The sequence below is a fragment of the Rhinopithecus bieti genome, unplaced genomic scaffold (genome assembly GCF_001698545.2).
Source record: "Rhinopithecus bieti isolate Rb0 unplaced genomic scaffold, ASM169854v2 scaffold_22452, whole genome shotgun sequence".
NCBI lineage: Eukaryota > Metazoa > Chordata > Mammalia > Primates > Cercopithecidae > Rhinopithecus > Rhinopithecus bieti.
The window spans coordinates 485,025-512,524 of record NW_016810444.1 but is presented as its reverse complement, the minus strand read 5'-3'; the positions used below and the strand labels follow the sequence as shown (position 1 = coordinate 512,524).

Genomic DNA, 27,500 nt, shown 5'->3' with positions numbered 1-27,500 from the left:
TAATGAGAGCCCAGGGCCCGACTCCCAAGCCAAGTTTCCCCACCCTCTCCCCTCGCCCGCCCTTCCCTCCCGGGCCTGTGCGCCGCCTAGAAAAACTTGTGCGGGGCCATTTTTGGGGCAGTAAGATCGAGCGAGGAGCCCAACAGCGAGCGCGCAACCCAAAGCTCGAGCCGCCGCCGCCGCGCGACCCCACCTCGGCCGCCGCCGCCTGCGCCGCGAGATCCGCCCCGGCCTCCCCGAGAGCGAGCCCGGGCCGCCGCGACCACCAGCCGCGCTAACCGCCGACCAACCGCCACCGAGGCGCCTGAGCGAGAGCAGAGGAGGAGGAGGCATGAGCGAGGCGGGCGAGGCCACCACCACCACCACCACCCTCCCGCAGGCTCCGACGGAGGCGGCCGCCGCGGCTTCCCAGGACCCCGCGCCCAAGAGCCCAGTGGGCAGCGGTGCGCCCCAGGCCGCGGCCCCAGCGCCCGCCGCCCACGTCGCAGGAAACCCGGGTGGGGACGCGGCCCCCGCAGCCGCGGGTACCGCGGCCGCCGCCTCTTTAGCCACCGCCGCCGGCAGCGAAGACGCGGAGAAAAAAGTTCTCGGTGAGTCAGGCCGGGGAGGGCAGGGGATGCAGTAGTGGGGCGGGCCCGGCTGGCCGCGGAGCACGTGTGGGCAGCTCGCGCTACACCTCCCACCCGGGCTGGAGACGCAGACAGCACGGGGTCCCCGGGGGTCTCCGGGTCCCCAGTTCCGGCCGCCGCTGGCCGCCTCCCTTGCCGGCGCTCCCAGGTGAGCGCGCTGCGCCCTGCGCTCCTCGCCACCGCGTGCACCTACCTTCTGGTTCCGGGCCAGAAAGTTTAGGTCTTAACTTCTGTCTAGCAGACGGGCACTGTCGCGGATTGCCCTGGTGGAAAATGCCTGCGTTTGGAGAGGAAAGGAGAGGCGGTCTGGGAGAGGGGACCTTGGGTAGAGATGTATGTGGACGTAGGGGAAGGACGGACACGTGGGCCTGGCACTTTGGGGTCCTTGCTTGGGATCTGGGAAAGGAGAGCATTTCCTTTGGGGAAGAGGAAGGCGCTAGAAGGAAACGGGGAGGGAAAGATAGAAAAGCTTCTTGCCAGAAAGGGTCGGGTGTCTGTCCCTGTCGCCCTTCCCACATGGGCATGGGAAAGACGCCATGCTCCTGTTGGCCACATGCCAGCAAAGAGGTGTTGCAATCGTCTCCGGGAAACTTGGATCTTAGTCCCACGTCCTCCTCCCCCTCTCTGTGCCCACTGCTGCAAACAGCCATTCAGTGTCCACCAATGGCTACACGCTTCCCTCTTCCCGGACTGTGGGAACGCACGTGGTGTAGCAGCTGAAAAAACTTCGTCGGAAGTAGGAGTATGACGTTAGTTCAAAACATTGTTACCTTGGCACTTGTAACCTAGGAAGGGAAACAGGAAGATGAAATGTTCAGATTGAGGGGGGGGGCGGGGAGTGGATGGAAAGGGTTTCTGTGATGGTTGTTGGTTTAGTCATGTAACTTAAGCGTTCTGTTCTTAAGTAACGCCCTGTGTGAGTTCTTAAACGCTTGCAAAGCGGGTGGGTGGTGAATAACCTCCCTAAAGGGTGTGTGTCCATATCGTTCACTCTTTTAAACAGGAACACGGGAACGTTAACAGATGGTGTGGTGTAGGATGCTTCGGAGACATTTTCACTATTTGGGGTGGGGCATGTTTGTCTGATCTCTCTGAGCCCTGCTTCCCCTTTGGGAAGAAAGTTGAGGGAACAATGTGAGAAAAGTGTAACACCTTTCAATATTCCCCACCTTGAGAGGACTACTTTTCTCTTTTTTTCCCAGGGCTTTTACTAAGTCCCTACCAAACAATATGCTAATTGTAACCTGTGTAGGTTAAGAAACAAAACAGGCCTCATTTTGCTGGACTAAAAGTTGCTTAAATCTAGTCAGTAGTACACTGTGTTGTTGTTTCTAGCAAATATTTATTGGAACACTTTCTGCCAGATGTCTGAGAGAGACAACCTTGTGTTCTCCAAAGCACTGTTAAGATAACATTCTTAATGATACCTTATTTTTGTAGAAAGCTTTTGCAGTTTTTCACTTAATCCTGTACTCTTCTGAGATTGGGAAAGCAGATACTACTCTCTTTAAAGATAAAGGAAACAGGTAAATGAAGGTTGATTTTCTCAACCAACTGCCTCTGCAGATCCCTGGTGATGAGTCTGATGACTTATCTTTCCACTCTTACTGCATCTCTCTAAAAATGAAGGACAGCCCTTTCTACATGACACCTCAACACTGTTTGTCTGTCTAGTGTGTCCTGCCATCCCCTTTCCTTTGCCAAGCAAACACATGGAAGCCTAACATGTGCTAGGCACAGTGCTGACTAAAATGGATATGTTCTAGTATTTGCAAATGGGCCTTGAGTTTATAGGCACATAGACCAGGAAAAATTGTTTTCACGAGTGCAAAAAAATTTTCCTTCTGATAAATATTATGGAAATCTATGGTCTTCCTCCCCAACCCTTCCGCTTAGTGTATATGCAGTGGGTTTATGGTTTAAAGCAAGAAGTGGGAATGAATTTGATCATATGAAGTCCTTGGAGAAGTATTTGTGGAATTACAAAACTTTTTTTTAAACTACATTGGAGAGTAAAAATAACCTTCAGCCTGGATTGAGGCCAGACCTGAGAATTATTTATCATCTTTTCCCTTTATTGTTAGTTTTGCCTTTTTAATCAAGATTATTCCGTCAACAATGCTAGATATTAAAAAACAGTTCCAGTCTTTATATTTTCGCAGGTAATTTAATTTTTTGGGCAAATAAAAAGAGGCACTAAAAGCATATTATTTGGAATATTGCCTGACTTAAATGCATATGCATGTATCAAAAACGGGCCTCTTCTGTGTACATTTGCATCTAAAACATCAACTGTTTTTTTTCTCCTTTGCCTTGCTGCTCCAGTTAGAGTGGCCTCAAGCCTAAGATTGCCTGGGTTTGATTTCTTCTTTGGAGAGATGAGAGATCTTTGGAATTAAAGCTGGAGAATGCCTAATCAATGTAGACTGCATAACTTTGGAGATATAAAGACATGTTTTTTGTTTTTGTTTTTCTTTCCCTCCCACAAAGAGAGCTAAAGTATTTTCCCAAGTATATCAGTCTAGCAAAATTCAGAACTAACCCTGCCAACAACAGAGCAAGTCCTAATTACTATTTTAGTTTTGAATTTAAAAGTGAAGCCTTACTGTTTATCCTTGGAAATTATAAACTTTGTATTTTATGAAGAGACAGCATGGATTGATGTTAATAATTACTTTCATTCTCTACTGAGCCTTTTTTCTTTTTTTTTGTCTTTAAGGTAATCTATTATCAGGTTTCCTGTTTCATTAAGTCTCGATAATTGCTTTTTGCACTTCCTGAATTTAGAGAGGGACATTGCCTAGAAGTACTGAATTTGTCATTCACGATTGATTCCAAAGATCATATTTGAAATAGTTGAGATAAATGTAAACCTACAAAGTACAAGTTACTTGAAGTTTTATTTTGTTTAGATTCCTTCTCTTAATTCTGCTAAAACCAGGCATTGTAGAGAAGTGGTCCTGCTCATGAGGTAGAGACAGTGATCACAGTAAAGAGGGGGATGTTATGGAAAATGCTTAAGTTTGATTCGCACAACTGTAAACAAAGAAACAAAGCCAAATTCATCATGTGGTTTGAAAAGACCTGTTATGTCATGTCTCAGGGTGGTAAGTACCCAACTGGATTGAGACAGCAACAGTTCTATTATTATTCTTGACTCCTCTGATGGGCTCCCATTTGGCAACTGGACAAGTTGCTTTACATCTTTCTAGAGTGCCTGTTAACAAAGAGCCACCTTGTTTCTCATTAAAGTTTGCCTAATATTTCGAGGTATGAAAGTGATATATTAAGGTCTTTCACTGTTTTATTGTAGCCCCTCTTTTGAACTTACAGCATTTGTCTAGCTTAAAACTTGTAAGATTCTTCTTGAACATTTTTTTTCCTTCAGTGTTTCTCAATTTTAATGATTACAGAATTGTATAGACATAATCACTGCTTATCTTGTGACTTTCCTGAAAAGTTGAATAAGGAAGAAAGGTTTAGTCTTCTGAAAAGTGTTTCCTTAGAATATCTTGGCTTGCTCCATTTTCTTTTTCTAATGTATTTTGGAATTAAGCTTTTAATGGTTTCTTTAGGTATGTTTAGGCTTTGTCTAATGTTATCAAGATCTTAGTGATATGAGCTTTATCTCTTTGTAGGTCAGATACTAATTTATCTGCTTAATCCTATTTTAGCCACCAAAGTCCTTGGCACTGTCAAATGGTTCAACGTCAGAAATGGATATGGATTTATAAATCGGTATGTGTGTGTGTATATTTGCATGTTTTAAATTATACTTATATTGTGGCACTAACAGTTATAAATCCCTTATGCTTCATTAATGGCTTATATAAATTTTTTAGGTTTCTAGGCACTGTAAATATTCTTATTTCTAAGCTACTGGTTGTTAAATATTACTTAAAATACATTTCCAGGACACTAATAAATAACTTATTTCGTAAAGTCTAGTCATTAAGGAAAAAAAGGAGGGGGGGACAAAATCAGAAATGGGAAGGGCCTTAGGATAAATGAGACAATATCCATAATTTCACAGATGGAGAAATGGAGTCTTAGACTGGTTAAGCTGCTTTCCTAAGGTCACCCAACTAGTGAGTAATTTAGCTGGATCTTTAACCCACTTCTGGTCCAGTCCTATGTAGAAACTGAAAACTGTAGCCGCTTTTAACCATACAGGAATGAGAACACAACTACAAGATGTTGGGAGTATTCTGAGGTTTTTACATGATACCGACATTTTCTTTGCTTTCCCACCCTTTCTTAAAGTTCCTCCAATTTCTTGTCTCCTTTGGTGGGGTGGGGGTGGGGGGCTGTTTTAAGTTTCAGTGTAAGGAGAGCCTAGTTCACAGCTGTGCCCTGTCCTTTTAACTGTCTTGCTTTGCTTTTGCTGGGAGGAAAATCTAAGGCTCTGATTACACACCATGTGATTCAGAAAGAGACAGAGGAAGGGGATGTTTCTGTATGTTGAGTCTGTGAGCTTGGATCTAAGCACTGTGGCAATGTGGAGGAAGAAGGTGGGTGGCTTGTGGAGTTAGAAATGTTTAACAAGGATTGATTTTAGGTGTCTGAATTGAGTGTAGAAAATAAGTGAAAATATATGTTGTGTTTTGAGGACTTGGGATTTAAATTCATAACACATAGGTTCTTTTAAGTTTTTCCACATACCTACTACCTTTAATTGTGAGCTTTTTGTCTTTCAACAGAAATGACACCAAAGAAGATGTATTTGTACATCAGGTAAGAGGGATTATAAATATTACATTTGCTATGTGAGGAGGGGGTATGTAATCTTCTGTCATCCCTTTCCCAAAAGTAAGTCCTATGGATTATTATTTTAATCTAAACTCTTTCTGTGATTTATTTTGCAACAAGAGCTCGGTTCCACATTTTAAGGTTGGCAAATAAGTTCTTCTGTCCCGTCATACTAACTTTTCAAATAGTTTTATTTTTGTAGTTTTATAAAGCAGTATTTGGTTAGACCACTTTCTAATTTTTAAAGGCTTTGAGTCCTTAGACAAAAAAAAAAAAAGTCTGTTTCCATATTAGCATCCTGTTCTCCTGATGTGGTTCCTCCTTAGTGTTTGCCTGGAGCCAATCTGGCTTCTGCCTGGGTAGGTGTTGGTTAAAGGTCCTCTATCAGAGCAGCTCTCAATTGAAGTAAATAGCACAGAGAAGCAGATAGTAAGATGAGAAAACTTCCAGTTTCCAGGGTAGACCTCACTCTTGTTAAATGAGGCATGTTAGGACATACCCAGGTCAAAAGATGCAAATTCCCTTAGATTCGCAGGAAACAGAGGCAATGGGTAAGATATGGAGCTTCTCTGCTGTTGGTGCCTCGGTTTTTCTTTGCTTTGGTAGCCTAGGATGTTACTTATTTTGTTATTAATATGTCCTAGACTTCCTTTATAAAATAGGCTAAGAGAAGGAATACTATCCTTAGTGTTCTTTTTGTTTATTTAGTTTTCAGTGAATTGTCTGAAATATGCGTTCTCAGAGTATAACAATAAGGAAGATAGAGCAGCAGGTACTAATGCCAGTCCATTCTCTTGCAATGCAGAAATCCAGAATACATCTGATTTTCTGTGTTTTTGTTTCCTTCTGTTTAGGTTTGTGTGTGTATTGGAGTGGCAGTAGGAGTTGGAGATAGTGGTATCTAGCTATGGTTTCTATTGTTTATATTTCTACTTGACTGGATATATCTCAGTTGTACCTAGATAATTTGAGTAGATTTATTTTGTTCAGATACAGTGACTTTTAGGGTCATAATAGAGTTGTTTATAATACTTGGAGGTTTGAGGTTAATAGACCTTTTGGGGTAAGAATGCTGAAGACTGCTAGAGGTAAAGGTCCTCAGAAGTTGCTGTATTGGTGGCTGGCTTTATTAGCCTGTGAGTATATGACCCGATTCCAGCCCCAGTGAGGTTGTGTGGTGAGTCACCTCTGTGTTGAGGCCTGCCCAGTTTAACAGGAAAAAGGGAGAGAGCTGGCAGGGAGGGGCTGTTTTTGGAATGGCTGAATGTTCATGCTGCGTGCGCATATATCCTGTCCTGAACTGCCTTTTTTCCTCTATGGGTGAGGTCTCTGCTCTATTGGCTCACTATTTCTTTTCCCTCCTACTCAGAGTTAGGAGATGGGCTGGATTACACATGCTTAATCGCTTTGTAAAATAAGGTTGACCTAGTTCCATAGAAACTCAAGCCCCTTTAACTGTTTAGAGATACCAGCCAAAGAAATGGAAATGCATTGCAGGAATTATTTTCTGCCTTCATTGATTGAAAAAGAGAGAGCAGTACCTATTCATAAGGAGATATTTAGATGCAGATGTTTAATGAAGAATAGCATCTTCACTAACCTTTTAATGTATTATCAGGAAACATAGGATTTGTTGACATATGAATTGTGTGATGGGGGAAATGTTGAATAAATATCATATAGGTAGAGTACAGGGATATGAATTCCCTCTCCTCCACTTCCCCCATCATCCCTGGGGCTGTTACATTTGTGACTTCAGATAAATCACTTCAGTTAGCCTCATGTTAACTCATCTGCAAAATGGGAGGGAGGAGGGGGGAGGCCAGATTATTGCTAATACATTCTGATTCTTGAGACAATTTTGTTTACTCTGTCAGAAATATTTATCCCCTTGGCATTTTAATTTTTTTCTTTATCACTGCCTCCTTTCCCCCTCAAGCCTAGCTCGCATTTTAAAAATCCCTATTGAAGTTAGTAGTTTCTGTTGTCTACAGGAACCTCTATCCCTAAAATATGTGTTTGTGTGTATATGTAAGATCTCACAAAAGCATTTTTTTACCCTTGCTGATGGAGCTACAGCTTCATCTTTGGTTTGAGGTAATTAATACAGCTGATATGATCAGGTGATGAGCCTGTGACAGTAGTGTGTAGTCACTGCACATACTGCAATTATAGGAAAAACATGTTCTGTTTAATCTACCTGTCAAGATGAATAGCACAAATCAAGAAAGTAATGTGGAATATAGTTTTATAGTGTTTTTTTTGTTGTTGTTTTAGAGCTCCAGGTTAGTGGGAGAATGATGGAAAAATAATAATTGATCAATAGTTTCTTCAGGTTCACTCTAGTGTACTTGAAAGCAGTGAAATCTCTGGCCAATATTGAAATACACTTTGAATAAAATTTTCTGTTCTCTTTACTTCGAATCAGATTTTCTGTTCTCTTTCCAGACTGCCATCAAGAAGAATAACCCACGGAAATATCTGCGCAGTGTAGGAGATGGAGAAACTGTAGAGTTTGATGTGGTTGAAGGAGAGAAGGTGAGAGGAAATTGTGGTTCGGTATCAAAAGGGCTGGCACATAGTTTTGTTGCACAGTAAATTGTCTGTCAGCCCCTTATTAATTGACATGACTTTGGAATTTTTGTACAATAGCAGGAAGTGACTTTTATACAGAATCTTTTTTTTTTAGATGGAGTCTCCCTCTATTGCCCAGGCTGGAGTACATTGGCGCGATCTTGGTTCACTGCAGCTTCTGCCATCCAGGTTCAAGTAGCTGGGATTACAGGCACCCACCGCCACGCCCGGCTAATTTTTGTATTTTCAGTAGAGACTGGGTTTCGCCATGTTGACCAGGCTGGTCTTGAAACTCCTGACCTTAGGTGATCCACCTGTGTTGGCCTCCCAAAGTATTGGGATTACAGGTGTGAGCCACCACCCCCAGCCAGCAGAAATATTTTTGACATTGTCATTATAAACATTCTGCAATAAAGATACTTTAATTCTTATTTAATAAATGATCAACTCTGATTATGGAAAGAAAAGCTGATTTCTCAATTTCAAAATAACTTTTATTTTTGTACCAAAGGTATGTATTTTGAAATGCAGTTTAAAATTTAGCTATCTTATTATTACAACTGCTTTGCAGCTGGACGTGGTGGCCCACACCTGTAATTCCAGCACTTTGGGATGCCGAGGCGGGCGGATCTCCTGGGGTCAGGAGTTCGAGACCAGCCTGGCCAACATGGTGAAACCCGTCTCTACTAAAATTATAAAAATATCTGAGTGTGGTCGCACGCCTGTAATTCTGGCTACTTAGGAGGCTGAGGCAGGAGAATCGCTTGAACCAAGGAGGTGGAGTTTGTACCTCTGAGACATTGCACTCCAGCCTGGGTGACAGAGCAAGATTCTGTTTCAAAAACAAAAAGAAAAGAAAAAAAAGAAAAAACTGCTTTGGGGCAGAAGATTTCTTTTATCAAAGTAAAGTTTTCAGGCTGACTTGTAAGCACTTCTACCTACAAATAATACATGGTAAAGTATATTTTAATCTCAATAAAAGGAAATTGAAATTGAATATTAATCATTTTGTTTTCTGTTTGGTTTGGATTTTGGGAAGCTGAAGGTATACTGATAGACCCTAAAATAGCTTTGTTCAGGTGAATTGAATCCAAGAAGTTGAGGGATTATCCTGAAGACTAGCTACAGAAGTTTTTAATACTGTTCTATATTTAATTCCATGTCAGTAGTATCCTTTATGCTTTATGTTTAGTCTGTTATAGATATTAGTAAAACAATGTTGAGTTAGATTAAAAACATGCTAAAACTACATATAGCCCAACTGCCATGGCAGGTAGTCATGGCAGCTGAATTAGAAATTAACTGAATGAATGACAGGTTAACTCCCTGTATGTGTTCCTCCCACAGACGCATAGACCATTCCATAGTTCACGTTCCTAATGGCTCTCAAACCATTGTGTTTTAAAAGAAAACACTTTATTTCATTTGATGCAGAAATTTAAGTGATTATCTTTACCAGTGTGAGCTCCGGGGTATCTTGTAAGTCTTTTAGATTTCCAGATCACTCACCGGCACATGCCGGTCTCTGAGGATCTCTGATATCCCGTCCAATTTTTAAAAAATTGTTTTGGGTTGATTTTTCTTCTGTATGTTTTCAGAACTCGGGGTTTTACAAATTGACGTAGGATGTGAAATACGTTCTCTGAAATCTTCTTGGTCTACATTTTTTTTTACATTTTTGAAACATTATCCATTTGTCCATATGAGAATAAGAGTTCTAAATCTGTTTCAAGGATAGTCTAAAGAAGGAAAGTGTAAAGAAGGACTACATGTGTGGAGAATGTTATTCATCAAAGACCCTTTCTTCTTGTTGCTGCCAAAATGGGAGAAGTTTCACTCATTACCTTTGTGCTGAACAGATAATCACGTGAGCCCATGAATAGGGATTCTCTTGGTACAGTATCTCAGATATTTCCCACTGAAGATAGTCTTCCTGGTCTAGCATTACTTCTACTTGGACAGTTGTATATTTGCTAGTTTATGTTCTTTAAAGAGGTTACACTTTGCTTTTGCGATTGGCATAACTAGACAAGAAAGCAAAGCTCAGGTTGTGGGAGCACACAAGCCATACATGTTTAAATCAGGTTGTGAAGTGCCTTGCTCACTTTGTTTAAAACCTAGATCTGTTTTTTAAAATCACAGTGGGAATTCTTAGTATGTTCTGCCTGTCTTATACTCTTGCAGTCCAAGGCTGTTTTGTGAGTTAGCTTATGTTCTTTTTAATTTTGAGGCCATCTTTTTATTTTCTTCTCAGGGTGCAGAAGCTGCCAATGTGACTGGCCCGGATGGAGTTCCTGTGGAAGGGAGTCGTTACGCTGCTGATCGACGCCGTTACAGACGTGGCTACTATGGAAGACGCCGTGGCCCTCCCCGGAATGTACGTTGCTTCTGTTACTTACCAGTGATTGAGAAATTCTTCATGCATGGAATTAAGTGTATGTACTTGGAGCAGATAAATGCCTTGTCTTCTCCTGGAGACAAATGATTTAAGTGATTTTTATTTTTTGTTTAGAGGAAATTTTTATCTTATTTTTTAAAATGTTTATTATTTATTTCCATAGGTTGTTGGGAAACCGGTGGTGATTAGTTACATGAATAAGTTCTTTAGTGGTGATTTCTGAGATTTTGGTGCACCCATCACTGGAGCAGTATACACGGTACTCTAAAGGGGAAATTTTAGTGCTCAGAATTTTTAAAGAGCTACTGGTCTCATTAGAAACTTGCCATTCAGAATCAGTTAGGATATATTTGGCTACAAGTAATAGACATTTAATTATCTTGGAACAGGAAGACTTAAGGGAGACAGTGCTGAGGTTTTAACAAGGTTTCTCTTCATTTGGCTCTTTTTTCTGACCAGAACCTAGTCACACATTCACTGGCAAAGGGGAATGCAATTTCCATCATTGACTTAATCTTGTTCATTGCTTGGTGCCGACACTGTTGACCTCTAAGAAAATAAAAATTTCGTTGGTGAAAGAATGGGAAATAACTTGTGAATAGGCAATAAAAGTGCAGGCCATGGAACTATTAACTAATTTGCCTTGGTTAAGAGACTGTTTTATTTAGCATAGCATTTTTCCATTATTTCAAAGGAAAGAAGCAATAAGTGATTCTGTGGATTTTTAGTTCTTTAGATTGGTTTCAATGCAGGGGAAAGAGTTTGTAAGCAAATCTGGCTGGAGCTTTCTTGGGAGGCTCAGTTTATAGGAGTATTCTCAAGACATCCAAAATGGACCCAATATATTTGTGGTCATGAGGAACTTACTAGATTTGGATCAGTTCTTGGTGTTTCTAGAATTAGAACCAGGTACTGGCACATGGAAGAAAACTCCGAATGTTTGTCAGCACAAGATTGTGACTACCTATCTCATCCAAAGAGAAACTCAACAGAATTCAATATCTGCAGATTGAGAATGACCTTTCTTTATGTTTTGATAGATTTACATCTTTCTGTTTACCTAACTGCTTTTCCTCTTTATTCTGCCATCGTCACACCCTGCCCAAATTAATTCTGTCAGATTCCTTAGGACTTCTCACTTATTTCTTTGTTTTTGCTTATCTTATTTGATTTTTAATAAGCTATGAGGGGGTAGCTAGGAAAGAGCTGCTGTAGCGTTTCCTACATGTTCTCTTTCAAGTTCATCAGAGTCACAGAGCTCTAACTGTGATTATTTTGACTCCTAGGTTAATTCAAAAGTAAAAGTGGTAGAAAACATTCAGTGAAAATTTTCTTCAAGACTTCCCCTCCAAAACCTGAAAATTCTAAAGTTATGCATATAAAAGATATTTAGAAACAAAATTGTTAAAACGCTTAAGAAACAAAATTATTAAAACTCTTAAGTGTAGACATAAATGAGCTTTTTTGTCGTAGTCTAAGTCCCAACAACTTGTTCAGTATCTCTCAAAAGAGCGTGTTCAGCAGTGCTGGTGCCATTATTATGCTTTGTAAAACTCTTAAAGATTTGATTGTGTGAAATGCAAAAGAGAAAGATAAGCCTAAGAAGAAAAACAGTTTATGTTGTCTCACACTTAGTATTTTGGTAAGCATTTTCTGTGCAAATAAACATTTACATAATTGTGAATCTCATCTTTGGTAGAGGTTTTATGAAGAGTAGAAAGGCTTGATTTTTTTTGAAGTTAGACTAGTTGAGGCTTTTTTGGAGGGGGAGTTTGGTTGCACATGTGGACTTGTTCTGGAAGGGTCCAAAGCTTAAATACACCTGTAAAAAAAGTAATGGGTCATTATTTTGCTTTTTTTATTTATTCATTTTAAAATCTAGTTACTTCCCATTAAAGACAATTGCATATCCCCTTTAAAGTCAGATATGAAATCACATAGCCTTTGTAGGATGTTTGGTTTTTTAAAATGTAAAATGGTAGTATATGATATAATTTAGAGGAAAAATATAAAATGAATCAGTAATTTCCTTTGTTAATAAGTTCTGTATTTAGAAACCTCCAGTATTAGGGCTTATTACCATCAGAGTATGGTTAAGCTTTACTCTTAAACATATAAAGGGAGTCATGCCATAGGTCGGTGGTTCTCAAACTTCTTGGGTTTGGGATCTGTTTATATGCTTACATGTTATTGAGGATCCTAGAGCTTTTGTCAATGTGTATTTATATTAATATTATATTAGAAAGTAAAATTTAAAGTATTAATTGATTTAAAGTAACTATATGTTCATGAAAATAACAGTATTTATGGAAAAAATTATTTAAATTGAAAAGAGTGGTATTGCTTTATACTTTTGCAGATCTCTGATGTATGGTTTAATAGAAGATAGCTGGATTCTCACATCCGTTTCTGCATTCAGTCTGCTGAGAGACCACATGTCATTGTAGCCTTTGGGAGACCATATACTTCTGAGAGAATGCCTGGGAAAGGCAAATAGCATCTTAGTAATATTATGGCAATAGTTTGACCTCGCTGACCCCTGGAAGTTTTCAAAGATCCCATCCACACTTTACAGACTGTTGTAGGAAGAATACCACTTGGGTCAAATATGTTGGTAACATCATAAAATGAATTCTTTTTTGGCTTTTCCCTGACATTGCCTCAGTGGATGGTAAATCCTGGGAGACACGCATTTGATGGAGCTAAACATAAGCTTTGCAGATACTCTTCGGGTGGTTGGTTAGCTGATAACCAGTTCTAATTAGATAAATATTAAATTGATTGTAGATTGATTGCTCTTGCTTTTCTGCTTCTTGGTATTTTATCTGCACAGATCTACTCTAATCTTAATGTAGTTTATCCCAGGAAATCACATGATAATCTGGGTTAAATGCATTTTGTCTGTATAATGGAAAGGATTATTGCTTTGGGGAGATTTTTCTTTTGGTGATACTCATCCTAAATGGTGTTCTTTGGTTCTTTCCTTGCTAAAACTTCTTCTGAATCTCTGTTTCTTTGCTTCGCTAGTACGCTGGGGAGGAGGAGGAGGAAGGGAGCGGCAGCAGTGAAGGATTTGACCCCCGTGCCACTGATAGGCAGTTCTCTGGGGCCCGGAATCAGCTGCGCCGCCCCCAGTATCGCCCTCAGTACCGGCAGCGGCGGTTCCCGCCTTACCACGTGGGACAGACCTTTGACCGTCGCTCACGGGTCTTACCCCATCCCAACAGAATACAGGTAAAATTGCAACTGAGACTTCTCTTCAGCAATCCTCACCCTTCCATCCTTCTCTGCCTCCTCTTCCTCCTCCTCCTCCTCCAACACCAGCTGCCAGAAACTTTGCTTATGGCTTCCTGATGCTACAAAAGCTTGAGGCAAGGCCTTCAGTCTGCTTTTTCAAAGCAGTCATTCCGGTAACATTTCTAAAAGCAAAACCACGTGTTCCATGCCTGTAATAGGGAACCCTCGTGGCTGAAGTTTCTAGTTGATAGAAGGATGAAAAAATAATTAAGGTAACAAGACAGGTGGAGTGTGTAAGAGCTTGGACTCTGAAGTCAGGCTTAATTTGAATCCTGTTTCTGCTACTTACTTGTGAGGTTTTGAGTAAACCAAGTTTTGGATTAAGTTCATCCATTAAACGGGGGCATTAAATGCTTGCACCATACGGTTGTGGTGGTTAAAGATAAAGGATTTAGCAAAAGATGCCTACAGCATAAATAACGTTTATAAAGTATTAGATTTAAATGAGCTAGTGCTGATTTTTAAAGGCAGCCTACCACAACGGAGCTTGTTGATTATTGATTCTGCTTTTTTACTGCAAAATATTAGTACAGCTGTTGTGAGTTTGTTTTGTGCTTAATAAACCTTACATCACCTTTGCAGTTCCTGGGGAACTTGGAAAACTAGGGCTAGGTCCTCATTTTTGTTATCACTAGCCACAACTTTTTTCTCCTTAGTATCCTTGGGGTTTCTTTTTGTCCCCCCCACTAGATGTTTTGACTGAACATTATGTTCAGTCTGTTGTTTGCTACCCTTCTCCTGTCCCATCATGCATGACTGTGTTCTTTCTTGTTTTTTTCCTTCTACTCTTCAACAGCTGCCCCTGACAAATGTGCTAAAAATAACAAGTAGACTTACATATATGGAGAGATTGGGTACATGAGACATAGTAGCTTTAGGGCAGCACTCTAGGCTTCTAGGAAACAAGGACAGGAAAAGTCAGTGGGATTGTAATATGCACTTATTTTTAGTGTCTTAATAGTGCTTTCCTGAAATACTCCTCCTTAGTGTTTGGCGTATACACCATATGTCATGTTTGCTGAAAGCATGGTGATTCTTTTTCATATCTTTTGAAATAAAATGTATTTCACCTCAGGAATTGAAGTTTCAGAACAAAGTCATTCCTAAGTGCCACGTAAAACATGATGTGCAGAAGCTAATCGAAAGCTTCTTTTGAACATGCACACTTATTCCCGTAACCTAACTGCATTTAGTTGTTGACTGAATGACTGACTTTCCTACCTATTCCATGTCAGAAGTAAAAGTTGTCTTGATCCTTTAAACAGTATTTTTTAATAATCTGTATAATATCTACTGGTTCCCTGACTAAGCAGTCTGATTGAGCCAGTCAAGATCATCAAAAGAAAATTCCTAAAGCTCTCATCCATATAACTAAGCTACTTCAGAGTTGTCAGTGTGATGTCTTAAAAATATATAGATGGATCTCTAGGATGGTAAAATTACTGAGATCAAATAGAAAAGTCTTTGCCAACATTTTCCATTACAACGCTATGAAATTTATTGGGCATAATAGAAAAAAATAGGAATATATAGGCCTGTGGTATTTGCCTTATGCAAGGACATAATATAGCATGATTTATTAGTGACTGAATGACTTCCATTTTTAAAGAAAATAGTTCTATAGATTTGAAAATTAAGTAGAATCGTTCACTGAGCTACTAGGTACTTGTCTTTGAGAAAATAATTATATGATGGAGGGAAGGGAGCAACATTGTGGCATCTACCAAGTGACAGATACTTGGAATCGATTCTTTAGTTCTCTCCACAGCCTGAGGGAAACAGCGGTTTCCATATTTTTTGTTGTTGTCACAAATGAAGGAATTTGATTATTTCTAAAAATCAGCAACTTTTATTTTACATGGACAAGAAGTGGTAGAACTTAATTTTAATTTTTGTTTTGTTCATGTCACCCAGTCTTTATGCCAGACTCTCATCCTTTAGACACCTTAATTGCTGTTTCTATCAGTCTTTTTTTGTGACTCACAGTTTCTGAGGAAGAAATGGCCGAGCTTACTTAGGAAACTAAAGAGAGGCTCATGTGATGGGGATGATGTGAGTGAAGCGGGGGAGGGTATGAGGTGAGATCTCAGGGGAGGTCAGTCATGCTGGTAGACCACTGTGAAGACTTGACCTACTGTAAATGTGATAATAAGCCAGTAAAGGGATCTCAACAGTAAAGAAACACTTAAGAGATTATTGGACTGTTTTGTTGGGACTAGACCACAGAAGGCAAGAGGTAAAAGGAGGGAGAACAGCTGCTATAATCTTCTCAGTAGAGAGATGAACATGGGTTGTTTTAGAGAAGCTGTCAGTGCAAGGTCTCACTAAATGGTTAGATTTGGAAGATGTTTTAAGCATATAGAGGTGTCGTCATTTCATGATGGATTGAATGAGGAGTGTGAGGAATGGCAATGTATTGTATGAGGAGTAAATAATACCTCTGTAGTTTTGATTTAAACAAATATGGGAATATTGAAGAAGATTGGGTTTGGAGGGAAAGGTGAAAATTCTTTGGAGGTCTTTTTCTCATATTAAATTCACTTACAAGTGGAGGTGTTAAGTAGGCAGAAAAAATAAAGTAGAGGGAAGAGGTAGGAAGTGGCTGGAGGATGGAATGTGTAGCCTTAGATACAGTGGTTGACAGCATTTTAAGGAGTTCATTAAGTTGTAGTTGAGAAGAGACCTAAATGGAGCAAAGGGATCAAGTCCATCAGGTCCGAGGAAGAGCGTGAATGGAGTCTGAAGGGGAGAAATGGGATTGTAAATAATGATTTGGAGGTTTTTTAAATTTATTTTTTTTATTTATGTATTTTTTTGAGATGGAGTCTCGCTGTGTCGCCCAGGCTGGAGTGCAGTGGCGTGATCTCAGCTCACTGCAAGCTCCGCCTCCCGGGTTTACGCCATTCTCCTGCCTCAGCCTCCCGAGTAGCTGGGACTACAGGCGCCCGCCACCACACCTGGCTAATTTTTTTTTTTTTTTTTTTTTTTGTATTTTTAGTAGAGATGGGGTTTCACTGTGTTAGCCTGGATGGTTTCAATCTCCTGACTTTGTGATCCACCCGCCTCAGCCTCCCAAAATGCTGGGATTACAGGCGTGAGTCACCGCGCCTGGCTGATTTGGAGTTATAAAACAGGATATTTAAAGCCATAGGGGCAGGATGAGATTAACTATAAGGTGAGTGTAGGTGGAAATAGGATTCCAGGATCAAGTTCTGGGACACACCAACAATTAAAGATTAGGAAGATGAGGATTGTCTAGCAAAGGACAATGAGAAGGAGCAGCCAAGGAGAACGTATTTCAAGAATGAAATGTGTTAAATGCTTGTTGATAAGTAGAGGAGATTAAGCTGAGAATTGATTATTAGATTTGGTAACTTGGAGGTTAGTGGTTTAGTGAAGACAAAAGTTTAAATAGAATGAACTTAAGAAACAGCAAAGGGTGAGAAGAGGAGACATATCCCCCATTGAGGTTTCTGTAGTGGTGGTCATGGTGTTTGGTTTTTCTTTAGTATGTATGTCTGTAAAGAAATGGGGTAGTAGCTGGAAGAAGATACGAGATCAGAGCAAGATTTTTGCGTGATTTGATTTGCTTTTTACAATACAGAGTTGCCCATCTCTCCCTTACCCCTTATCTCACCAACAACTTATAAAGCCATTAGATGGGCAGATCAAGGTAGGCATGTGTGTTTGCCATACACGCACATACATACACATACATAGACACACATATATATGTAACATTGTGTGTATGTGTGTTCCATAGTTCTGTCTATTGAAAGTTCCTGAAAGCAGTGATACCTTAGTAACAACATTGAGCATACCTGTCCCCCAATTTTTTGTTTTTAAATAACATTCTCAAGCAAAAAGAATTCCCTTTGGAGAAATGGCTGATTTCAGAGCTGGGACAGAGAAAGTACAATATGAGCCTGGAACATCATGTTGTGCCAGAAAGGGAAGAAGTACTCAAAGAATGTTGGAAACATGTCAAAAGGATATGAGCCAGCTTGAAGGGGTTCCCGTTGGCCAGTAATGATAGTAACAGATTACAACTCATTGAATAAAATAGAAAACCATGAGTCCATAAAAATATAAATAAATAAACCAATATATTGAAAAATATGATAAGGAATAGTATATTTACACACTTTGTAAGTACTTCCTCACAAAGGACCCATTAATTACAAAGAAGGAAACAGTCAACTTACAGAGGAGGACCCTGGTGGCAGATAACCACCTTAACCACTTATCAAAGTGAACGTTGTCACTAATGGCACAATTGGAACTATATGCCACCTCACAGGATGCAGTGAGGAGAACCAGGGAGGCGGAGGTTGCAGTGAGCTAAGATCACGCCACTGCACTCCAGCCTGGCGACAGAGCAAGACTCCATCTCAAATAAATAAATAAATAATTGCTCCAAATAAAAAGATATAACTTACTTCAGTGCATAATTCTAAATGGTGTTTTTGCTATAAAGGGCATCATTGGGACAAATGGTGAAACTCGAATGGGATTTGAGAATTACATGTAACTTTTCTGTAACTTTGTGCTTATTTCAAACTTTTAAGAAATTGAAAAGTATGGGTGCTATTTCCCTGGGTATTTATGCTTGGATGGAAATGATAGAAAAAGCAAAAATATATAGTGAAGGATAGAGTTAACATGCTGTGTCTACTTGATGAGAATAGAGAGGCTGTTGGTTTCAAATATGAGCTTGGATCACTTACCCAGGGTAATGAGAGACAAGAACATTCTGATGTAAATACAGGGAGCTTGGTAGATTTGCTAGTGAGAGTGTGGAACCTGTCTTCTGACTGTTTCTCTTTTCTTGACAAAATATGAAGGATAGTATTTGGCTCCTAGGAGGCGGAAGGGATGTTTTGAGATAAGAAAATAAAGTTAAGCTATGGCTTGTATGTATGGTAAAGAATTGCAGGCATTGTTGGTGGGTTTTTGTTTGTTTGTTTGTTTGTTTTTTAAGTTGTTCTTTCTTCCCCCTGGAAGTAGTACAATAAGTTAATTTTATTCCACTGGCTTAAAGTAACTTTGTTGTAAAGAAAAATAAAAGAGTATTTTATTTAAAGAGATGAATGAGATGTATCCGATTTCAAAATGTTAAATTGATGCACGAAAATAAAGTGAGGTGCTCTGGGATTAAGCAAATGACTGTTGTAGTCAGACTAGGTTTGTCTTCCTTTTCAGTCGTTCACAAAGATTTACTCATAAATAGTTTGTGTTACCGCTGAGAGTGCCTAGCTTTGTAATGAAGCATTTTATTTTTTACTTCTAAAAAATGTTCTGAACATAGCTGTATGCACTGTATCTTACCCCCTGTGCTGTGACACTCACTGTCAGCTCTCATTGCCTCTCCAGGCTGGTGAGATTGGAGAGATGAAGGATGGAGTCCCAGAGGGAGCACAACTTCAGGGACCGGTTCATCGAAATCCAACTTACCGCCCAAGGTACCGCAGGTATGTCGCATTTTCCACTAATTGCTCATTAAAGGACTTGTGTGCACAGTGGTAGAATGAGGACCGTGTGGTTCTGTTTTAATGGATTCATTATATATCTAGGAAATGGGAATGCTTTGACTGCATGCCAGAGTTTTCAGGTGGTGGTGTGACATTTCCCCCCTACTTAATACTAGATGTTTTAGTTTTCTCTGCGCCAAAGCATCATTTTGTATTCTGGAACTATAACATGATGTAAATTAGTACCTAATTTTTATCAAAATAAATCAGATAAATTATTGGTGGGCAATTCTGTGGTAATGCTGCAAATGGAGGAAGAATTGAGTGTCAGAGGGTGTTTGGGATACTGAATATTAATCCTTGAGGCAGTCCAGTAGAGGGGTTAAATCAGAGTATGATCAGATCACCTGAATTTATCTTCCAGCTCTACAGTTCATTAGATGTATGTTCTTGGACTGCATTGCAGCCTGCATAACAGAGTGAGACCCTGTCTGAAAACAGAGATATTCTGTAGTTGGGGATTAAAGGTACTAATGCAACTAAGATAATTAGTGTGGTACCTGATAAAGGCCTCAATATGTATTAGATATTATTACCACCATCGAGGCTAATATTAGTGAATGCTGGGTTATTGTATTTGTGCTTTATTCCTTTTGAAGACTGAGTTAGGCTAGACTCCCTCCCTAAGATCCCTTTGAAGCCTTTTATACTATAAGCCTGCCCATTCTTTTATCTTACCCTTTGTGGTAAGTGGAAAAACTACAACTTCCTTCCTGAATGGTGTTTATGCTACCTTGAAATGTGTCAATATGGGTTTATTAAAGGGAGAAAAAGTATATTATACTGGGAAAGGATTCTACCAATATAATTGTAAAAGGATTGTATCCTTTTTCTTCACAAGGTTCCCTCCAGTTTTAGGCATAATCAAGAATGATTAAGTACTACGGACTTTCAAATAAAAGAGATGGCATAGAAATGTCTTATTGGAACAAAAAGGATGCAGTAGCATGTGTGAGGTTCAGCTTCATGAGTCCCTGGCTATGTGATCTTGGAAAGTCATAGTTGACCTTTTTTAACCTATAAAAGCAGCACTTTTATACAGCTCAACCATACACTTTATCGTCTAAACTTCTTGGTTTTCTCGTTATAAATCTCATCCACAGAATTACCATTCAAATTAAATATTTAATTTGAAAACCGACTAGCACAGACTCTGACACATAATAATGTTTCTTCTCATGTTTCATTCCCTTAGTCTCTACTAAATTCTGTTCATGGAAGGCAGATGCTAGACTACTCTTCTCTTTTTTAATTTTCCTATTCTTAGTGCTTATCAAAGGGTCTGATAGGAACAGAGTATGTGTTCAGTATGTGTATGTGCACTGCAAATATGTATTCAAATGAAAGGGGAAAATGATGGAAAACTAAGTGTGTGTTTTTTGTTTTTGTTTGTTTGTTTGTTTGTTTGTTTGTTTTCATGAAACCTCTATTCCTTTTGCTGCATTGGCCTGTGAATAATTCTAGCAATAAGTACTGATCACTTGACTTTTTTTTTTTTTTTTTTTGAGATGGAGTCTCCGTCTGTCACCCAGGCTCCAGTGCAGTGCCACAGTCTCTGGTTGCTGCAACCTCTGCCTCATGGATTCAACCAATTCTCTTGCCTCAGCCTCCCAAGTAGCTGGGATTATAGGCACGTGCCACCACACCTGGCTAATTTTTATATTTTTAGCAGAGATAGGGTTTCACCATGTTAGCCAGGCTGGTCTCAAACTCCTAACCCTGCCTCAACCTCCCAAAGTACTGGGATTACAGGAGTGAGCCACTACGCCTGGCCCTGAACACTTGACTTTTGAATTTTTAAAAATAAATAAAACCTTATTTTCTGGAGAAGCTCTGTCCCATTGGCACTTGTTCTATTTTGTTCTGTTGGCACTTGTTCTCTTTTGTTCTGTGTTCCCTCCAGCAGGGGACCTCCTCGCCCACGACCTGCCCCAGCAGTTGGAGAGGCTGAAGATAAGGAAAATCAGCAAGCGTCCAGTGGTCCAAACCAGCCGTCAGTTCGCCGTGGATACCGGCGTCCCTACAATTACCGGCGTCGCCCGCGTCTTCCTAACGCTCCTTCACAAGATGGCAAAGAGGTCAGTCCAGCCAGTCAGGGTGGATTGTCTTTAATCCTGTCAAACTAGCATTCCAAGAGTGGTTTTATCACATGATAACCTGACACTTAACAAATACAAAAACATTTTGCTCAAGATCCGTATATATAGGGTATGCCTTGCGCATAACACAGACCAAATATTTGAATCCAGTTAACATTCTCTGAAAGAATGACCCATACTAATGGGGATTCAAGCTCATACATTTAGGGCTCTTCAAATAAGAGAGGCATTTATCGAGAGGAAGCCGCCTCTAAGCATGAGTTGGAAGCAGTTGTATGTCACAGACTTCATGGAGAGTAGTGGTATTTAGTTTGCCGTTTGTAAGCTGTTCTTCTATGGTACTAATTTTGTTTTGTTTTTTGTTTTTGTGGGGTTTTGGTTTGGTGTTGTTTTGGTAGAAATGCCAGGGACTGAATATGGTACTAATTTTTGACTCATACATAAGAGTAATTTTTTGCATGCTAATTTTCCTTCACAGGAAAATTCAAACTTTGAAGAACTTTCAGTCTTGAACTTTCCACTGTCATGTGACTTTATCTGATTTATGGCTTTGTTTTGCATTTTAGGCCAAGGCAGGTGAAGCACCAACTGAGAACCCTGCTCCACCCACCGAGCAGAGCAGTGCTGAGTAACACCAGGCTCCCCAGGCACCTTCACCATCAGCAGGGTAAGAGCTGGGGCAGCCCAGTCTTGAGTTGGTATTTTCTGTTTAGTATTACTGGTTTCTCAACAAGAGTACAAATTAGTCTAAACTAGTTCTGCAGTTCATCTGTGCCAACCCTTTGTCTCTGTTGGGATTCTGTGGAAAGAGTGATTTGGTGGTTAAATATTTCTGGGATTGACCTCATTTTGATAAGCTTTGGTGAGGGTATAAGCATTCAGACAGAGTTGATGACACTCAACTTCTTTTTTCTAGACAGGCAGTTTTTTAACTGCTAGTACCACTTAGGAAAACTGATGCTAAAAGTTCCTAACAAAGGCCTGGTTTTAGTAATCAGAAACAGTTTCAGAACCTGTTAAGTAATCAGAAACAGTAGAATAAACTAAAGCGTTTTTTTTTCCTTCTCTTTTCCTTTGATAATCAACTTTATTTATTTTGAGGCAGTGCAGCATAATGTATAAGAGCCAAGGTTTTTCTATCCAATGCAGGCTCTACTGCACCTCTCATTTGCTGGGTGATCTTGTGTAGTTTATCCTCTGTCTCAGTACTGTCTGCTACTGGTAAGAATTAGGATACTAATTATATTTACTAGGGTTGTTGCAAGGATTATTAAGTGAAATAACAGGAAGTGTTTACAGTAGGGTATGGTAAAGAATAATGTCTCATAAAAGGATAGCTTGTTATTTTCTTGTCATTTTCTACTTTTTTCTGTCTTTTAAAAAGGTCTTGGACATTTTATTTACATAGAAAGAATTATAGCTAGAAAGATCAACTCAATTATAAGTTCTGGGCTTTTTTTTTTCCTATAACCCTTTTAAGTGAGACTTTAGTTCTTATACTTCTTGGTTATCACCCTTTCCATTAGCTTTTAGTTAAGAAAGGTTGTAAACTCAGTGTCGATGCTGTTTTTAAAAAATTGTTAACATTTCATGAGTGAAGTTTTGGGATTATTATAAGTGCTTGTGTCTTAAGGCCATCTGCTTTTATATCCAATGATGGGGGATTTTAGTCAGCCTTTAATTAGGTAGGCATTTGCTGTGAGGGCAATATTCTGTTTTATCTTGGGTAGCATGGGCAGTCTGTCACAGAAATAAGTTCCCTATTCAAACTTGGAATTAACTGATTTAGAGTAGCATATTAATCATAAAAATGATCATAACCTTTTATGGAGTAACATTATTTCTAGGTATTGTTTCTAAGGAAATAATTTTAAATATTAGGAAAAAATATTTTTACAATTTAGTCTGTCTGACATTTGGTAAGTAGCTAACTAATTGTGGTATATTCATATTAGGAGATAGGGTGCAGCCACTAAAATGATTTTGAGTATTGTTCATTAGTAATGGTAATTTTCATTTATACAATTTTATAAAATTTTGCTACTATGTACTGACTTCTGGTTTATAAAATAGTTTATTAAAAGTGAGTTTCAATTTAATTAACATACTGCTTACAGATCTATACAAGATATGTTTGTATTTAGAGCATTTGAAGTACTCTTTTTCTAATTATATGAAAAGCAGATAATTTCTGCCTTTTTATTCTTTAACTCATTATTACTTTGTCACTCTTTATAAGTTTGATTTTAACTTTTCCCAGGTGACCTAAAGAATTAGCGACCATTCAGAAATAAAGCAAAAAGCAGGCCACAACCTTACCAACACCAAAGAAACATTCAAGCAATAAAGTGGAAGACAAACCAAGATTTGGACATTGGAATGTTTACGGTTATTCTTTTAAGAAACAACTACAAAAAGAAAATGTCAACAAATTTTTCCAGCAAGCTGAGAACCTGGGAATCCTGCACAGAAGGACAAGAGAGCAGGCCTACCCCAGTTCAGCAACCCGCTAGTTTATATTTTTTTCCTGGTTTTTACTGTTTTGGTTAATATATATTGGAAAACAAGAAAATATTAATACTGCATGGGGAGAAACCCCAACCAAAGAAATCTGTCTGAAATATATAGTAAATGCTTTTTTTTCCGTTTTTGTTCATTTTGGATGCTGGTGCTAAACCTCCAAGTGTCATGATTTAAAAAAAAAAAAATTTATGTCCTCCTTATTTATTTCTAGGATGAGGGGAGGATAACATTTTTGCTTTCTTATGTGACTCTCTTTGAAAATGTGCAGTAAGAAGTTCCTCGAAAATAAAATTTTTACCCTTCAAAGGACAAAATGTTTAATAGGAGTGTATTTTTGCCGACCTTAGCCTGTGTTTGTCTTCTCCACCACTTCTTTTACTTGACTTGATTAGTGGTAAATTCAAAGCCAAATGTAAAGTTAAATTAACACTATTTCACAAATTTAGGCATATAAGCTTGAGATGATAAACAATTGGATTCCTGTTGAAATCTACAGCTGGAAATTCAGAAGTTCATGTCTGAGTTCAATAGTAGGCATGAATTATTTGGTACTGTCTCTTTGAGTAATCTTCATTCAGTGGGGTGACAAGGGTATACAAGGGAGTTCTTGCCTTTTGGGTTCATTCACATTTCTCCCCACTCCCAGCCATGGTGCCCCTAAGTTGAGAAAAACTATAGGAGCTGTCAGTGCTATGTAGTTATTTTTCAGATCTGCTGCAACAGTACATATTGAGTCTAGGTTTGTGGTAAACATTATTCTGGTGGCTAGGACGGAACAAAGCAGCAAAATACCATTGTTTCAATGACCAGGCACATACAGAAAATAAACAAATACGGAATTTAATTCAGATGGCAATAAGTGCTGTTAAGAAACAGATATGGTAGGAGGATACTGGCATAATTATACGGGTATGTTGATTTTAAATAGTGGGGAGGGTCTCCTATTTAAATGGAGTCCCAAGGTGAGGGATCATTAAACATTTTGAGTATCTGCAGGGAAGAACACTGCAGGTGGAGGGGGCATTGTTTGCCTAATAAATGGCAAGCAGGTGAATGTGAACTGTTCAAGAACCTTGTATTATATTGAAGTTAAAAGGGTTGGTAAAAAATTGGTAATAGGCCAAAGCAAAAAAAATCAACTATATAAAAAAGTATTCTATTAAAAAAGTCTCCTATCTTGGTTCCAGTTTCCTCCAGGCAACCAGTTAGCATATCTTAAGAATACATCCATTTCACGTATTTCATGTGTGTGAGTCCGTGTGTGTGTGTATGTGTGTGTGTGATTGGCAGACTAATGGAAATTTGAGAAGAGGAAATGAGCTTAAATTGTGCTTATGTTAACAGCTTAAAAACAATCATTAGACATATCCGTGTTTAAAATTCTATGGATAATTCAACTATACTATTTAGCCAGTCTTCTTTTTCCTAACTTCCCCTTCTCTGTTCCTGCTCACTTTAAAGCTATTCTAGTATAGAATATTTCAAACATACTTTTAAAATGTTTTAAAATGTACCATATACTTTTGGCACCGACTTTTTTTTCACCTAATATTTTTCCTATTATCAACATGTGTAGAGTCCTCTCATCATTTGTATTGACTATATAACATTCCATTACATAACCATAATTGTACTAGCCTTCTATGATGGAATATTGAGGGTATCTTAATGGCCATTGCAAACATTTTGCCTGATATAATCCCAATATCCTTACTTCTAGATACTATTATCTGTTTCAGGATTGTAGCTATTCTATTTCTGGAGAAAAAAAATGGAATGATGAATGCAGAGTTGGGGAAAACACACTGGTTGTAGGTACAGAAAGAACAGAAATTGGATGTGATGTGAGGATGGGCCGAAAGCACGTTATTTCACAGCAGCAAACCAGGGACCTTGGATTGCTTTATCAAGAAATACAGGCTACTGGGGTGAGACCACAGCCAGAAATTAACTGGAAGGCTCTCTGTCATACTGCAATCACAACTTAACTGTGTGGTTGTTCATATTTGATGGCAACTGCACCTATTAGAAAACAGCACTATGCGGATCAGTATTTGAGTGCCTACTATGTGTAAGAGTGATGCTGGGTGCTTTCAGATCACAAGTAAATGAGCTGTAACAGTGTTATAAGGGCTCTTGTGTTTATTGCAAAGATGCAAGTTTTGAAAGATTTTTGCTCTTGGAATGGATAAATGTGTTTATAAAGACCAATGTTTTGAGATTTTAAAGAAACATTTTAGAGCTAAATTAGATTGAAGCTACTTTCGGGTAAAAAATGGAAAAGAATCTCTTAAGAATGATTTTGTATATTATGGCATAAGCATCTTGTTTAATAAGAAAAAGTCTCGAAAGGATACAGGTGCTGATATAAATCTCTGGAAATGTGGTGACCTTGTACAGCAGCAGAAATAAGAATTCATCAGCTTTGTGATTTTCCCATAATGCTTTGTGAAAGCATTTCATTTTAACTGATGACCTAGCTCCAGAATCACCCAGGCTTTCAGAATGGGGATGGTAAGCTCTAATGAATGATCCACACTGGTCAAATAACACAGGGAGCTTAGTTTGCAGATCCCTCCCTATGTTTCTAGTTTGGACAGTATTCTAGTAAAAGGGGTATAGAATAGAGGCATGTGATAAATAAGAGACTAGAAATCACCACTTTGCTATTGCCATAGTATTGTTCTTTTATGCATTGATCTCATTGTTAAATTCATGAAGACTTGCACATAAGGAGTTCCAGGCAACGCCTGTGCCTGCCACATGGACTTGGCACCACTGGTGAAAACTCCCTCTTATCAGTTGAGAACAGAATTTCCCGAGTAATAAAAATTGTGGGAAGAAGTTTTCGTGTGTGTGTGTGTGTGTGTGTGTTTTAAAAAATTCCTAAGATATTTTCCAGCATGGCTGTTAAGGGCCTAATTGTGTCCCCCTAAAACTCAGATGTTGAAGTCCTAACATCCAGTACCTCAGAATGTAACCATATTGGGAGATAAGTTGTTTTAAGGGGTGAGAGATGAGTTTAAAATAAGTCCATTTTAGGGTGAGGTCTAATCCAATACGACTGGTGTACTTGTGAGAAGCAACACCAGGAGCATGCATGCACAGGGGGATGACCATGTAAAGAAGCTGCAAGAGAAGGCCATTTGCAAGCCACGGAGAGAGGCCTCAGGGTGAACCAAACCTGCCAGCACCTTGATCTTGGACTTCCAACCTCCAGACCTGAGAAAAGGATTTTCTATTGTGTAAGCCACTAATCTGTGGTATTTTGTTATGGCAGCCCTAGCAAACTACTACAGAGGCTATGTCACTTTACATTCATGGCAGCAGCATATGAGACCTGGTGTCTTAACATATTCATCAGCATTTGGTATTGTCACTGTTATTTGCTTAACTTTTATAGGTGAGGTGATATTTATTGTGGCTTTAATTTGCATTTCCCTAATAGCTAATGATGTTGAATATATTTTCACATGCTTATTTGCCATCTATCTTCTATGGTGAAATGTCTTTCCATGTCTTTTACCAATTTTCTGATTGGGCTGTTTGGTTTTTGTTACTGTTGGAATTTTGGGAGTTCTTTATGTAATCTAGATGAGTTCTTTACTTTTTTTATTTTTATTTATTTATTTATTTATTTATTTGAGACGGAGTCTCGCTCTGTCGCCCAGGCTGGAATGCAGTAACACAATCTCGACTC

General features: G+C 39.1%; 1 protein-coding gene across 4 annotated transcripts; it reads left to right on the top strand.

Annotated features, from left to right (window-relative positions):
- YBX3 (Y-box binding protein 3) lies at positions 1 to 24,111 on the top strand. Of its 4 annotated transcripts, none has more exons than XM_017892009.1 (10): positions 1 to 590; positions 4,304 to 4,367; positions 5,330 to 5,363; positions 7,827 to 7,916; positions 10,207 to 10,329; positions 13,378 to 13,584; positions 19,021 to 19,118; positions 21,085 to 21,256; positions 21,844 to 21,944; positions 23,538 to 24,111. In XM_017892009.1, exons 1-9 carry the CDS (start codon positions 332 to 334, stop codon positions 21,907 to 21,909), a joined length of 1,113 nt encoding a protein of 370 aa, XP_017747498.1. In that variant the 5' UTR covers positions 1 to 331; the 3' UTR covers positions 21,910 to 21,944; positions 23,538 to 24,111. The 4 variants fall into 4 exon arrangements, with proteins under 4 accessions (XP_017747498.1, XP_017747497.1, XP_017747500.1 ...); XM_017892008.1 differs by having other exon boundaries at positions 21,082 to 21,256; XM_017892011.1 differs by lacking the exon at positions 13,378 to 13,584.
- Positions 24,112 to 27,500: the final 3,389 nt, after the last annotated feature.

Bases quoted from the DNA above. Each gene is read 5' to 3' on its own strand.
- YBX3 (XM_017892008.1), top strand. From the start codon at position 332: ATGAGCGAGGCGGGCGAGGCCACCACCACCACCACCACCCTCCCGCAG. The intron at 591-4,303 runs GTGAGTCAGGCC...ATCCTATTTTAG, and splicing joins CGCGGAGAAAAAAGTTCTCG to CCACCAAAGTCCTTGGCACT. The intron at 21,257-21,843 runs GTCAGTCCAGCC...TTTGCATTTTAG, and splicing joins CTTCACAAGATGGCAAAGAG to GCCAAGGCAGGTGAAGCACC.